This window comes from Tauraco erythrolophus, chromosome 17, assembly GCF_009769465.1.
Source record: "Tauraco erythrolophus isolate bTauEry1 chromosome 17, bTauEry1.pri, whole genome shotgun sequence".
NCBI lineage: Eukaryota > Metazoa > Chordata > Aves > Musophagiformes > Musophagidae > Tauraco > Tauraco erythrolophus.
The window spans coordinates 3,854,527-3,869,668 of record NC_141481.1 but is presented as its reverse complement, the minus strand read 5'-3'; the positions used below and the strand labels follow the sequence as shown (position 1 = coordinate 3,869,668).

At 38.1% G+C, this 15,142-nt stretch overlaps 1 protein-coding gene across 2 annotated transcripts; it reads right to left on the bottom strand.

Annotated features, from left to right (window-relative positions):
- Positions 1-2: 2 nt before the first annotated feature.
- Positions 3-10,784, bottom strand: LOC104377667 (phospholipase A2). 2 transcript variants are annotated; one of them, XM_086621968.1, is made up of 4 exons: positions 10,724-10,784; positions 5,587-5,752; positions 2,689-2,795; positions 3-148 (listed from the first exon to the last, which is right to left on the bottom strand). In XM_086621968.1, exons 1-4 carry the CDS (start codon positions 10,773-10,775, stop codon positions 3-5), a joined length of 471 nt encoding a protein of 156 aa, XP_086478094.1. In that variant the 5' UTR covers positions 10,776-10,784. The 2 variants fall into 2 exon arrangements, with proteins under 2 accessions (XP_086478094.1, XP_086478093.1); XM_086621967.1 differs by having other exon boundaries at positions 5,587-5,766; positions 10,741-10,775.
- Between the last annotated feature and the right edge of the window lie 4,358 nt (positions 10,785-15,142).

The following is a 15,142-nucleotide window of genomic DNA, read 5'->3' as shown; positions in this document are numbered from 1 at the left end:
ATCTAGTATCTACACAAAGGCTGAATCTCGCCACACATAAAGTCTGGCCACAAAAGGTATTTTGTGTGATAGGGAGCTTTAGAAAAACATTTGGCAGCTTCACGGTCACATTCACATGCCATTTTTTGACATTTGTCTTCCAGTGATTCTGAAAGAAAACACAGTAAGTTTGATGTTAGTCTGAAGTAATGAGAAATATGAAATGTAATACCACGAATTTCTACCTTATGTTCCATATTTGCCATATAAATGGCTCTTATATTTCAATGCAATAGGAACTGTACTGAGTTTTAGTAAGACTTATTTCTTTTGTGTTCTTTAGGCAGAGCTCCATGCAAGGACATCTCAGCAACAGAGAATATACAGCATAGTTTGGTTTAGCAACAGTTAATGATTATCAGTGGAACTATCTTGGCAGGTGAAAATACAATAATTGGATAAAGATTTAAATATTCTTCTTCACCTTTTTTAATAAAGGAACGCTGATAACTGATTCCTCTCTAGAAAGTGGTATGTGACCCTCCCTGCCTGCCCTGTTGCTCTAGTGAAACTTGAGTTTGGGAAAGTATTTTCCATTTCACATATGCTTTAATGTGCTAAAGGATGTAGCATTAAAATTATATATATACAATAAGGGATGTAAAGATGTTCCATGTTCAGCTTAAATCACCCACCTTTTTTGTTAAGGCATTCAGTAAGAAGTTAGGTAAAGTGTGTTTAAGGATGATAAAATCCGTGTCTGGCCATATTTGTTTTGTAATTGTAGTGTAACTTAACAGATTTCTTGGCACGAGCATTTTCTTCTACAGCAATATATTTTGGTTTTATTGTGCCAACCCAGAACTGTGTGTGTTTTTCTTTCTGCAACTGTCTGTAAACTGAAAAATCCTGGATTATATTTTGTCTGTTTAACATTTTGAAAGCTTAGCTGAATCTCTGCTTGAGATTTGTCTACGAGCAGAATAACTGTTCAGCTTTGTGAAAAACTCAAACTGCTCTGAAATGGAAGTGTTCTTTCTGTATATGTATTGATGCTGCAACTAGCTACCCTAAGAACAACTCAGTAGCAAAAGTTGCATAAACAACATGATACGATAAAAAAAAACAAACTGGAACTATTCCTTCTTTTGTTATTGCGCCAGACTTAATCTCCATGGTATGCCGGGGACTTTGTTTCAGCTTTGTTTCTTGATTACACGCCTACTATCTTGGCCAGTATTTTGAGACATAGTCAGCTTCTGGACTGGAACAGGAGCAGAACCTTTACAGCCAAATACAGGGGGACTGTAACTTGGTAGTTAATCAGGGAGCTTGAGAGAGAAGACTTGGTGCTTTGGGAGAAGAGGAGGAAATTAGCAAGTAGAGATTCTGCATGAGGTAGACAGGCAAAGTAAAGGTTGAATGAAAGGGAGGAATGGAAATGTCAAAATCTTTCATTTGATTTCAGGTCAGGCAAATTCTAAATTGAGTTAGGAAATAAGAGGTTTTTTGTGTTTCACTGAATGGCCTATTGTGTTGCCTTTTAAACGATGGTAGTCAGAAACTGACTCATTGTAAACAAGTTTATATTAAGGTCTGTATTTTTGTGGTGCAAGTAATAACCAATTATCAAGCTGATTTGCATTCTAGGTAGTAGCATAAAATTACATGCAAAGTAACTTTGACCTAGCACCTGATTTAAGAAAAAAAAACAACCACCACCAAATAAAACCAAAACTTAACAACAGCAAGAAAAAGCCCTGTAAATTTTTGTGGCTTGTCAGAAGTTATAGTTTCAAAAAGTCTTTGAAGTGTTTTGGAAAATATTTGCTAAAACTTAGCTAGTTGTGAACAAGTAATGGAAAACAAATGCTGCTTTTTCCTCTTCAACGTGTTTTGTTTGGTTCTTTGGTATCTCTTTGTCCTTCTCTCTTACACTATAGCATGACAAGTGTATTACATTCATATTTTGGAGCAATCAAACAAAATTTATCAGGATGTGGTCAGGCATCTGTTGCAACTTGTACACTGATTATGTTTTATATTTTCAAATTAGTATTTTATGGCTTATGGACATGTTACTTCCATAAATAATAAAATATTTGATCAGTATGTTTACCTCCGTGTTTGAAATTTTAAGTTGTAATTGAATTAATTCATAAATTGCAGCCACTAGCAGTGGGTTGTGCAACCAATCAGTGGTAAATATGCCAAAAACTTATCCATCATAAACTTATAAATGGTGTGAAATATTTTCTGCTAAGTATGAAACAGATCCTTTTGAAACAGATGTAATTTTCTCAACTCCTGTTTGTAATTGGTCTCCAGTTGGAGACTTACAGGGAGCAGTATAACATGGGTTCCTTGACATACATAAATGCCGAGTAAAAAGAGGAGGGCGGGTTTGGTGATGTTTTCTGAAAGGGTAATAGAAGCTTGAAGATCAGAATTTTGTTTGCTTATATATGTCAGCAGGTGGGGATTAAGAAGAAGAAACTGCATTCAGTTGGTTGGCATAGCTGTATTTTCTGGAGGCACAGCTTACCCCGGCAAAAAAGTCATGAAAGGAAGGATGGTAAAGTTAATTAGGAAAATGTCTTTCTATGAAGGCAATGAGACAGTCAGTAGAAGTTAAAAAAACAAAACAAACAAAAAACCAACTAACCAAACAAAAAACACACCAACCAAAAACTAGAGCTATTCACTCACCACATACAGCAGCATTGTCTTCGCATTCCCAGTGGTAACTTTCTGTCTTTGGATGACAGCCTGCTTGTTCTGCCTTACCATAGCAGCAGTCATGGTTAAAGCAACACCTGAAAGTAACAGAAATGGGCTTGCCTTAATTCGTGCTGTGGTGATTTGTGGTCACGTAATCTGGACGGGTTTTATCAGCATGTTTCTACATTCTCTGAAATAGTAAAACAGTGAACATATGTGGATGTACAAACAGTTACCTGCTCAGGAACCAAAACAAGGTCATTATTTAATAGATCACCTGGAAAAAATTATTACTCTTCCATGTAATCAATGATGAGGAAAATGTCTGATACACATTGATCTAGTTGAACTTCCTCACAGATAAAAATACAAGGAATCTTGAAAGTATTCTGTTTTAAACACAATGAACTTTTATATGGGTATGCCTCTCTGCTAGCCCCTTCCAAGAAAAAGATTAAATGCCAGACTAGTCTGTCAGATAACAAATGATGTATTTTTTCTGCCAGTTATTGATGCCATTTCAACAGTTACTAATAGAGAAGGGACAAGAAGATCTGTTAGGCTGTAGCATACTATCATAAATGTTGTCTGATAGCAAAATCCTTAGATGGTGGCAGAGCAGCTTAGAGCAGGTGAAAGTTTCAGGAGTAAATAGGCACGGGTGCTACTTAATGCTGTAATATAACTAAAACTGTTTGCTCAGTATGATCAAAAAATTTGGAAAATTGCCCAAAATTATTTCAAAATTGCCTTTGTCATAACTGGGACAAGGAATATATAGACTTTCTGTCACACTGTGGAACTGCAGTACAGGTAAGCATTAATAATGGCATATTTTAATGCTCAACAAAAGAATTACTTTTCAGGTGTAGAGTCTTTGCAAGCCCAAAATAGCAAGCTGGGGAGTTAGCAAGGATCTGGAATTAAATAATTTGTAAGTTTTTGCTGCAAACTAGTAATAGTCTTTTTTTTTTTTTTTTTTTTAACTCGGTGGAAGAACATGATGTATCCACAAGCAATTTGCATTTAGTCATTCAGTTTCCTCCTGGTAGCCTAAACCCATCATATTACAGTCAACCTGTGAGGTGTAGGTGGTGTTTTGGTTGCCTGAGGAATTTGTGTCTGCAATAGAAAAAGGTAATGCTGTGAGCTCTCACTTGCAATTACTGTTTTTTCCTATGCTTATTAAATAATTACTTGGCAATTCCACACAAATCTCCATTTAAAGATCCTGCAGTATGTAACAGTTGAACAGCGCGAGCCCGTGAAGTAGCTCAACACATCCATTTCATGCATGGAAATAAATAAAAAAAATTTAAAAAATTACTTCTAGGGAGTCTTTGTAGCAGTACTAAGGCAAGTAAACCAGGAAATACCGCTTCTTTTGCCATAGTTTAGTCTATCTTTATGTGTTTACAACAATTTTTAGAATTATTTTACTCCTCTTTTAAGAATTTTAAATAGATGCTTAAGGATTTTACATTTTATCTTATGAAAGCAATATATGATTGGCTCCTTTTGAAAGTTTACAAGTGGAAGGCAAACATCTAAGTTGCAATAACTGTTTTTACTTCAGAAGTTCTTACTTCAGATTAAGTATTTCTGTATTTTCACTTAACTTGTTTTCAGGCATAATTCTGAATATAAACAGCCCACAACGTAGCTCAAAACTTTAAGAAGTCAAACTCAATAAGAATGTTTGTCTCTATATTCCATTGGTGCAATTCTTGATTCTGTTCAAATGTAGTAGAGTAAGTGTACTCACTCCTGGCTTGTTCTTAACGTTCTGTAGCTATTAAAACCCAGACCAAAAATAGCTAACCACATTTTGTGAAGCAGCAGCTTCTTGCTAGTGTGAGACTTCTGCAAAGTGGAAAAAATGGCCTACAATGAAAGATGGACAAACTGCAGATTTTCCATCATTATATTTAGGGATAAAAATGACCAGAACTAATAATAGTCCCTTCTTTTTGTATATATTCCCAGTCATTAAGGTAGCGACTACATTATACAAAATTGTCTTTAAAATAGCAGATTACATGTCCAAAAATTTGAAATGTGTAGGCAAAGATTCAAAAAGTTTTAGGTCTATTCACAACTAGAATCTTTATGGAAAAAAAAAAAAAAATCAGATTTGAACTTCCCGTATATTCTACCCTAAATGTATCAGATGCTTGTTTTCCTTTTAATTTACAATATATCTGTCTCATACATCACACCTTTAGACGTCACATACAGTGGGGAAATGTATCATTATAATGATAAACTTGAAAATATAAGACCTTCAGCTACTGTAACCAGAAAATCATCTTGCTGTCAGCTACTGTTTAGTTATACATTAAATTGATGGTAGTCAATGTGCTGAGATTTAGTAATAAATACAAAGGTCTGGTTTTAGAATTATTTTAGTAACAATTTAGAATTCCTTTTATTCAAAAGTTATTTTTTCAGCGGGTTGAATTTTGCATAATTTTCTATGTATTATTTTGAATACTAATAGGATGGATGGCAGTAGAATCAAAAGACTTTTCAATTGCAATTTTTTAATTTATTTATTTTTATACATAGCTTGAATGTTGAATTTTAAAGATTCTCCAAGAAGACTTTAGTTCTTCAACTCTTGGCCAAGCAGCAACAGCAAAGAAACTCATTTCTGCTGTGAATCCAATATTCGTGCAGTGAGAGTTCGAGTTAAAGGCAAGTAAGACTCATGTAGATCTACAGTTACACAATTTTAATGCTTCAGAGTTTCTTAGCTGTCTGAGGTGTGTTTAAACTCAGTTCCCTCACTGATGTTAAATAGGCCTAATTAATTTTTTTTTTTATTCCACTTACTCTGTCATCTGCATGCATTCAGCACTTAATTACTCAGAGAAATACTCTTACCAGTCTACTCTGTCCTTGGGCCATCCTCTTCCTCCCAGACCACAGTAGCATCCATAACGTAGGTAGGCAAAAGGAGATCGTCCTGTAGTACATCTAATGGCTCCAGCTAACTCAAGAATTCCTCTTCGATTTCTAAAATGGGCTTCACAAAAAGTGCCTCTATAAACTGTGAAAAATACACTCTTTAATTATTTTTTTTATTGAATCAAACATACAGCTATAAAACAGTTTTGTTTTTTTAAAAACTTTGATAATGAATCTCAGTACTTGAAAATAATACAGTTTTCTTTTTGACACTTCGGGACCACACTGCTTGACCCAGTCCCTTCTTGCCCCAAGTTATCGTGAGCAGAATAATGAACAACGTTCTGAATAGCTGCAGTGGTTTCCTCCTATCAAGGCAGCATACGATGGCAGACTTCACTCATTTCCAGTCTTAAAACTGGCAAGGGCTAGCGTGTGTTCCGTGGTCTAGGTCCACTAATCTGCTAAGATTAGATGCCTTGAGCATTGCAGTATTTTTCTCCTTACTGTAACAGGCAATTTTGCCTTTGTTGTTATTTTGTGGAATGTAATGCTTTACAGTTGTACAAATATGTCTATGATGGAGTTCTGTTTCTCCCCATTTTTAGACAAAGAAGCCAAATAACTGGCAGGGGTGGTAGGGTGAGTGTAGAGTAGGGAAATGGGAGGGTGCTCGGAGTAATTTTCAGGGAAATTAGAAGGGTTGTGTATTTTTTTTTTTTCTGTTTCATTTTGTTTGGGTTTCGCTGTTGTTAAAGGGATTCTTACTATTAGGTCTCCAGAACAAGATTGTATTTAGGAACTTTATTTTAACTATCCTATGTCAGTACTAAAGCAGTATGTCCAGGGCAGCAGAAAAATGTTGAGACACACCAGATGACTTTTTTTAGGGCTTCCTGTCATCCTTCAGGTTGAGCTAATGCATTAAAGACCCTGAATGGTAGTAGTTAGCATTTCCTTGCAGTGCAGGCTCCAAGCTATTTGCAGCAATTGTTAAGAAGTTGGATGAGCACAAAACAAATTAGTGGAAGGCTGCTGATGAGAGTTGTCTTAGTAATTAAACTAATGATTTATTCTGATATGAGAACAGTTTATGAACTTTAACTCCTAGTGCTGGTTACAGATTGGGAAAGACATTAACCTTTAATAACTGATAATATTTGTGAGAGAGAGAGGCAGCAGAAAAAAATATTTAGACTTTATCATTGAAGGCTTTGGTATTTATTTTCCTAATAGTAACTAGATGATTATACCGTTTATATATATAATGTGTATAATCATATAACCTATTATAATGGACTAACTAATAGACTAATCTATTCTAATAGATTATATGATTAACTATAATCAGTTAATGCAAGATCTGCCAGGAAAATATTGTCCCCAGAACAGTTGAGTAACTTGAAAGGTGTGGGATGCTGGTGACCTCTAGCACTCATATTTTCATGAAACAAAGGGATTGAAACACCTCATGAAGTCACTAAGAAATACAATTGATTTTTATGTAAGAATGGTAAAAAAAGCTTTAGAGAGAATGTTTGTAGCTAATCCTTACAAAAAGAGCTAGGCTTCGTAAAGACAATATTTAATACTTTTCTAACTGGTGACTACTCCTAGATCTTGTTCCCTCCTGTGATCTAGGGAGAGGAGAAGGTGTTGAAACAAGAGTGCTTAAACTTGTATATGCATCTATGGCCACTGATTAAAAGAAATCACATCTTGAGGAGTTAAAGCTTCCTTGGCTGTGTAGTCGCTTGCAGTTTCATTTCAAAACTGTTCCATTGGCACTAACACTTCCTCCTAAGATAGTGAATAGTATCTATTGTGTCATGGCTCCCATTCTAGGATATTATCTGCTGGTTAGCTATATAGCTTTCCTGGTAAAGAAATCCTCTCATGCTTTCCCAGAGGGTCCATAAGGTGTACTGGGTGGTCTCTTTGGAACCTGTAGTTCTAGGTGTCAAAATAACAGTCACATTGTGGAGCTGGCACATGATCATATCCCATTCCATTGCAACTCTGAATATACATTTCAGCTCTGGGTAGCAGAAGCATCCATTTGATTATAACCAGATTTTTATCTTTATGAAGTGTTGAAACTGTTGTCTTCACTGTCAGTACAGGTTCAGTAAACTCCCAGCTGAAAAGAAACTGCAATAAGGCTGCAGCGTTGCAAATGACAACTGCTGATACTCTTAAGTGTTGAGTAAGATTTGGCTAGACTCTTGTAGCTAGCCAGTAATGTCTGAAGGAACCATGTTGAAAGGAAACCAAACCCATACCAATCCTAAGGCTACTTTAGGCACCATAAAAAAGCAGATGGAGAAAGAAAAACCCCAAACAAATCTATGCAGTTGTCTTTTTGTGATTGTAATGACTAAACCAAAGAGATTGAAAGCCATGAGGTGACTTTCTGAAGATTGAAATTAAGTCAACACCAAAGACAGCCTGAGACAAACAGTAAGTAATCACATTATGTTTGTGTTGTGCTTGATTTTAAGACTGTATTTCATGTTGCCCAAATTGGACCCCTGCTATGTTTGGAGAATTTGAACTTCATCATACTGTCTTGGTTTGTTGCCTGTATAAGTTCTTCAGAGTTCCAGTTGTGCTAAATGCTGTACATGATTATGTCTTTGCAAGATGTTTTCCACTACACATTCCTACTTTCCTTTTTTCCTGGTTTTCTGAATAGCTTACAATAATATTTAAAAATCCAGTCCTTTACATTTCCATATGTGTAGAGGAAATAAAAATAATTCTAAAGCCACATGGATTTTTTGTGAAAGGTCATATTTCCCATAGCAATGGGCGCAATGCAAACATAATAATTATTTTTGCATATATATAAAATTATATTTTTATTGAGATGCACAGCTTTGCATAATTGCAATACACAACTACATTAATCGTTAGCACCTAATACAGTCTATGATGTTTAGTGGGCTTTAAAAGAAATTTTAAGCCATTCTTTCAAAGGCTGAGGCTACAGAAACATTTTTTGATGTTAAATATGTGTAAGATTTCCTATAGTGATATTTCTGTTGTACAGTCATAGTGCTCCAGTAGTTCAGAACTTGGATCTTGGGAATAAGCAGACTTTCTGATGCATCTTGCCAAAAGTGGAAAGTTTTGAACTGTATGCATTAGAGAACTTTTGGGGTTTTTTGCACTTGAGTTTTTTTTTTTCGTTCCCTAATCCTTCAGGAAGGCCTCTTCCACCTCATCTTGTTGCCCAGACTACTGATGTGCTATCTCCACAAGCTGCAGTCACATGTAAAATTTTTTGAAAGGATAAATTTGCCTGTTTGGATACTGTGGACCAAGCATTGAGAAACAGGTAAATTGCGTTTCCCTTCTTCCTCACTGCCTACAGACTGGGTGACTGTGATGCCTGACTCAGAGCTATCAGACTGAAGCCAGGCTCTCTGTAATGATTACTCTAGGCTGGCAGAAGCACTGAAACAGTCTTTCATTGCTTTCCTTAATGTTCTTGCCGAGAGTTGTGCCATGCAAAGGATGAAGTCTAGAGGATGATCAAAATGCAGAAGGAATAATAGGGGCATGCTGAGGTCAGGAAGTGGAATTGGGGCAATGAGCTTGGTGGGACCTTAAGTTGGCCCCATTATGCAAGCACCTTACCTTATGGTCTTTAATCATGTGATTGCCTTTTTTTCCCACCCCCAAACCCTGCTTCATCTGTGCACAGAACCTGTTACAAGAATGAATTGAGGCTCTTGTCCTTAGGATCCCTGTATTTGAAAGATTAGGTTTGGTGAATTTGCAAGCTGTGTAGGAAAATATTTTGAAAAGTGCAAGAAGACAAAAGAGAATCTCTAATTAAGGCAGCTGGATGCTATTCTGGAAAACTGGATTTTATTCTTGCAGCTGCCACAGAGGTTCAGCATGAGGTTAGTTTAATCACTGTAAAACAATACTTATTGATGTTTACTTATAGTATGTCCCCTGCCTGCTGAATATCCTGGGGTTGGAATACCAAACTACTGCAATAGTCCGTGAGAGCCAGGCTTTGAGTAGTTGAAGTTCAGTGTAATTTTAAGTAGTCGTAGGTAAAATAAGGTTCTAACATGTCACCAGGGGAACCTAAAATTAGTAATTCTTGTTTCAGCCCACCTACCTATCTGAAAGAGGGATGAATGTACTTATTTCTTTCACACTGAAGTTTCACGGAAGTGTGAAAGAAATAAGTACATTCAGATACTATACTGATGAATACCTTGGAAAACCTATGAGGAAATGGACTGTGAATTGTTACAACTGGTCTTTAATACTGCTTACTAAATAGGACATAGGAGACAAAAAAAAAAATACTTGCAAAGTGAGTAGTTGGCTATGCTCAGGTGTGAGGCAGAGGTCCTTTAATTACATTCTCACATCATAACTTATACATAAAGACTGACTCATTCTTTCAGAACAGCGTTTGTTAGACCATCTCAGTTGTAGCAGTTCGTAGCTTTTGAACTGCTTTGTAGCTTAAGTGCTCTGAGATAGCTCTCTCCAACACCCACAGGAGGAGTGTGGGCAAATGTATTGGCTTTGTAGAAAGCTTGTTGTTACACATGCAACCTGCGGTCTGGTTTTAAATACTGGACTGTTTAACAGACTTGCACATTATTGATGAACTTTAAGAAAGCAAAGTGAGATCCTCCAGCAAAACTCACATGCTGCACTTGTAAGTTTAGAAACAGAGGGGCTGTCCGTGCCGCTTCAGCCTACAGCTGTTATCTGGCATCTTGGTATTTTCCGTTCGCGTGAGTTACACCCACGTTGTGCCCAAGCGCCTTAAACAGCCTTTCAAAGGACTTCTCGTCAAAGGTGAAGGTATTCGCTTGCCACGATCGCTTCTCACAACGCTCTTTCCTCTCCCTCCTGCTCCTGCCTTCCCTCAGACGCAACCAAGCCCCATCCCTCAGGGTACGGAGCGCCCGGAAAAGGGCGAGCGCTTCCAGCAGGCGCAGCCCGGGGAGGCGCAGCTGGACGGGGCCGCTTCCCCCCGGGAAGCACTGGCTCCCCGTGCGCCGCTCCTCTGGCGCCGAAGTCCCGCCTGTCCGGGGCCGAGCCCCGGCACGGGGCCCGCAGCGGCTCTACTCACCGGCGGCCAGCAGCAGCAGCAGCAGGGGCAGCGCCGGGCAGCGGGGTCCCATGGGCAGCGGCGGGCGGGTCTGCGCGGCTCCCGGGGGCGGGCAGGGACGTGGGCTCCTGGCAGAAGCACCTTGCTCCGGGAGCACAGCGTGTAGGTGTGAGCCCGAGCAGCTGCGTGCCGGCTATAAAAAGCTGCTTTCCGCCCCGAGCCAGGTCCCCCGGAGCCAGAGCTGAAGACCATGCTCTGCTGTCCATCTGGCCAGAAGGGAGGAGCTGCCGCTGGAAGATCTGGCGAGAGCTGGGACCTGTCACTCGGGCAGAGAAGTGCCGTGCAGACACAGGGACCCTGTAGTCAGCTTATCTGCTGGTATCTGATGAGGGGGCCACCGCTCCGCTCCTCCAGGACTTTCCTGCTCTGGTAGCTATAATTTCTCTTTGAATTACAGCACTTCCTACGTAATTTAATCTAGATCTGAAGAGTTAAGGTGGCAGCGAACTGTGGCGTAAGTTATTCCAGTGTTTCATTATGAAGTCTGAATTTGCCAAAATTCATCTCTAGATTGCTACTTTTCTTGGAGGACTGAAGAACAACCAACTCCTACACTGGTTATGGATATTTGTAGATTGATGAAAATAACTTCCTAACCTTCCCTCAACCAAACCAGAGTCTTATACTGAGTATTTTTTGTACATTGTGTAATCTTTGCATATTTTTTCCATTCCCTTTCTAACTCTTCTATTATTTTGTGAAAGCTACAACTAGATGCTGTATTGCAATCACAGTTTCATTGACTCTCTCAACACACGGACAATACTGCTTGCTTTTATGTGATTTTTTTCTTGCTCATACGTTCCAAGTATTTAATCAGACCTTTTATCATTGCACTGAAACCAGTGCATTTCCTGTCAGTTGTTCAAGTCATCAGGACCCCTGAAATTCTGGGTATGGATTTTTGCATGTGTGTGTTTTGTTTTTTGACATTGTTGTTTTCCTGGATATGACCCCCACTGGATCCCATTGAGGCCTACACTGCTAGGATAAGGAAGGAGAAATAAAAATGAAGTTGTTTTTCACAGAACTTACCAATAATTTTTTCTTGGTCATGTCCTCTTACTATTGGAAAGCAGATGGTAGTTTTTTGTAGTGAATGGTATTTTCATCAAAGAAATAAAATGTTTTTTCATGTGCATACCGAAGGACGATTCTACTTTTGCATTAAAATGCTCTGACTTCTGCATTATATCATTCCTCTTTCATCAAAAGAGAAGTAGAAAATTATGTGGTCTGATTCCAAAAGACAAAAAGCATGCACAGACAGATTTGGTTTTGTTATGCTCTCATTAATCCACACTCTATGAAATGTTTGTGTTGGCACTGAAGTTTGGGATAAATGGGGAAGCACATCAATTTAATGTAGGATATTGATAGGCCTTTGTACACCTGATACCTCTTTGTGCAACTACAGGCAGAATGCCAGAAATGGTATGTTAGCCCAGTCAAAACTGTGCACAAGCAGAAGGGGATCATGGTATGAACTGACAAACCAGGAGCAAGCAGAGGTTCCAGCTCGAGAGCTTGTATTCTGCAAAGGGATGAAACTTGTTGGAGGTTTGCTGTGTGGGCATGACTTCCTGCTGATCGATACCAAGTAGCTTCTGATACAGTGTGCTATGATATGCTGCCAGCTGGTCTTTCTGTCCCTGTCTTTTGTTATGAACATAGTGGACCACAGCTACCACTGTGTTTCCCAACAGAGATGGACTAGGATACTGGCGCAACAGGATCTGTGGCAACCATAAATGTTGTCAATGACCCTGAGAAGTCTTGGTAATGTACAAGTCATTAACAGAAAACCCATCGATTTGGGATAGATTTAAATTTTTTTTTCTTTATGATTTTGATGCTACTGCCATCAACTGGGTCAAAGCAATTTTCTTATTACTCATGGAGTCACATCGCTAATTACTGTTACTCTGTTTTCATACTGTCACTTATACTGCATTTGTTTACCGACTCTTCCGGTCAATAAGTCACACCTATTAGAACGTTTTAATAGTGTTCAACAGTACTTTAGTAAAACTTCCAGTTGAACAGTAGCCCATCCAGCATACCATTGGATATGACAATGAAAACTGTATCCAGGGGAGCAACATGAATTACATTTCATGTTTGTCCTTTAGGTGACTGACTGATGCAATGTGTTAGTGCACTTGATGCTGGATTATTGCAGATGATGTTCTCCTCTGAAGAGAGGGAAGTAATCTTAAAACCATTGAAAAATCCAGTGAGACTGAAACATTCAGACTACAGCTGCTTCTATTAGAAAGTAGATAAAGACGTGATGTGACAAAAACTATATGAAGTGATGAAGTAAGGAATGCAAGTCAGGAGTTCTATTTCCTACAAGTTGTAGTAAAAGTTCAAAGGAGACCATGTAGTGAAATTGAGGCAGGGCATTTCCTTCTTACAAATTCTTTCTTTTTGTCAACTGGAGCTGTGCAGGGGCAGGAAGAAGCACTTGCTTTTCAAATACACTTTCTCAAACAAGGTTGCATGTGCTCTATGGTGGCTCTAAGTTGTTTTTAAATGTGAGGAATAGATTAATATAATTGAGACACATAGTTGTGTTCTCACAGCATAACAATATTATGGACAATCTTGTTAATTTAGTTTAAAAGCCTGGTTTCTCAGTCTCTGTGATTCTGTATATGCAGGAAGACTGATGAGTACATTAATCCAAAATGTTAAAATGTTGATGGAAAGTGCTAGAATAATCTAAAATACGGTTAATGTAAGTACAAGTTATCCATTTCCCAGTAAGCAGGTGAAGGTAGTGATTTTGAGAGCAGTGTAACAGTATATTTACTGCTGACTAAACAGCTGCAAAGTTGTATTTTTCTAGTAATAGAAGTTGGTTCCTTTAACACTTTTTATTTATTGACAGCAGTTATTTTGACTGAGAAATGAAAAAGCACTGACCACCTACTTTGGTCAAATTTATATACACTCTGCATTTAGCTGTTATGAAGATCTGTAGTAATGATGATGAGTATAGAAGTACTAAGGTCTGTAGGTATCTAAGCAAAGTCCTACAAAATTAGGATCCTTCTGCATTAAGAATGTGAGAATTAAGCTATATGACATATTTGCTGCCCCACTGAATTAAAGAAATTATTTTTCCGTTGTTAGAGATGGGAATGGAGGCAGGGTGATTTGCTCAAGTTGTTATATGATGGCTGTAGCAGAGCTCGGAAATTGTAACTTTGTGTTCTGCATCCCAGCTTAAGTCCCAAATTGGGTTCTCTGCACTGCCTCCTGGAGGAATATAAGGAAAGAAAACACATGGCTCACTGTGAAGGTAGTAGAATACTTACAACTAAAGAGCTGCTTCCCAGCAGTAAGTCAACTGACTGTATTTACTTGATTGCTGTACTTGGCAAATGATCCTAAGTTACCCCCTATTTTCTGAAATGTTGGATTGTGACCCGGGTTTGGCCTGGAATACACCCCTTACAAGTGTACTTGTTCAAATACTGAATGTCCAAGTAATACACAATCAAATTCTTTATCATCCTTGTCTCCATAACCGCCCCCCCCAGCCTTACTTATTCAGATATTTTTTTGGAAACATTCAGTGCCTTAGTTCCCATTTTTAGAGGTTTAGCTGGCTTTCATCTCTGCCATGTCTTTCCATATTCTCTTAATTCCTTTTCACAACCAATGCTTCCTGTTTACCACTTTTTTTCAGCTCGTGTTGTTAGGGGTGTTGTTCCAAAAACTGAGAGAGTTATAAAACATAGTTTGGAGAGACAATCTCCATGTGGAAGATGAGAAAACATTCTGCTAAGCCATTTTATAGTATTTTCCAATGTACTTGGTATTATCTCAAATCTATTTCTAGCATTCAGAACAAAGTCCAATTTTGATTTGAGATTAGACCAGCCTATAGTATAACTTGTAATATTTTTGGTAACAGTAAACCTATGAGTAGCATATATTCTGAGAGAATTTTGGGAACCATGTTTATAGTATTGTCCTTTATATGCCCTTTGGCAGCAATGTTATTCTGTCCATTCTGCAAAAATACCGTGCTAGTGCGTAGCTGCCCATAACAGACAATTGCATGCTGGAAAGGTTGTTATTACGTAAATGTTCTTGAAACGGGTTTACAGTTATAGTGTATGCAGAGGAGCTAAATTACTCCTACAGTTTTCTTTTTTCACCTGTCTTTTTTGGTTTGGTTTTGTTCTGTTGCAGATTCTATCCTCTTAAGTACAATGGCTGCTAGTGCAAAGTCCATCCTGTGCATACAATCACCCAGGCAAATAACAAGATTGCAAGTATATTCTTGGAGTGCCATGTATATACCGAGGCAACTGTCCATGTTTATGAGATGGAAAGATATTGTCTCTTTGAGCAAAGCCACAG

What these genes read in the sequence shown, in the direction of transcription:
- LOC104377667 (XM_086621968.1), bottom strand. Translation starts at nt 10,775, where the DNA reads ATGGGACCCCGCTGCCCGGCGCTGCCCCTGCTGCTGCTGCTGCTGGCC. An exon ending in CCCAAGGACAGAGTAGACTG is followed by an intron (nt 2,796 to 5,586) that starts GTAAGAGTATTT and finishes TGTTACTTTCAG; the next exon opens with GTGTTGCTTTAACCATGACT. An exon ending in AGACAATGCTGCTGTATGTG is followed by an intron (nt 149 to 2,688) that starts GTGAGTGAATAG and finishes GTTTTCTTTCAG; the next exon opens with AATCACTGGAAGACAAATGT.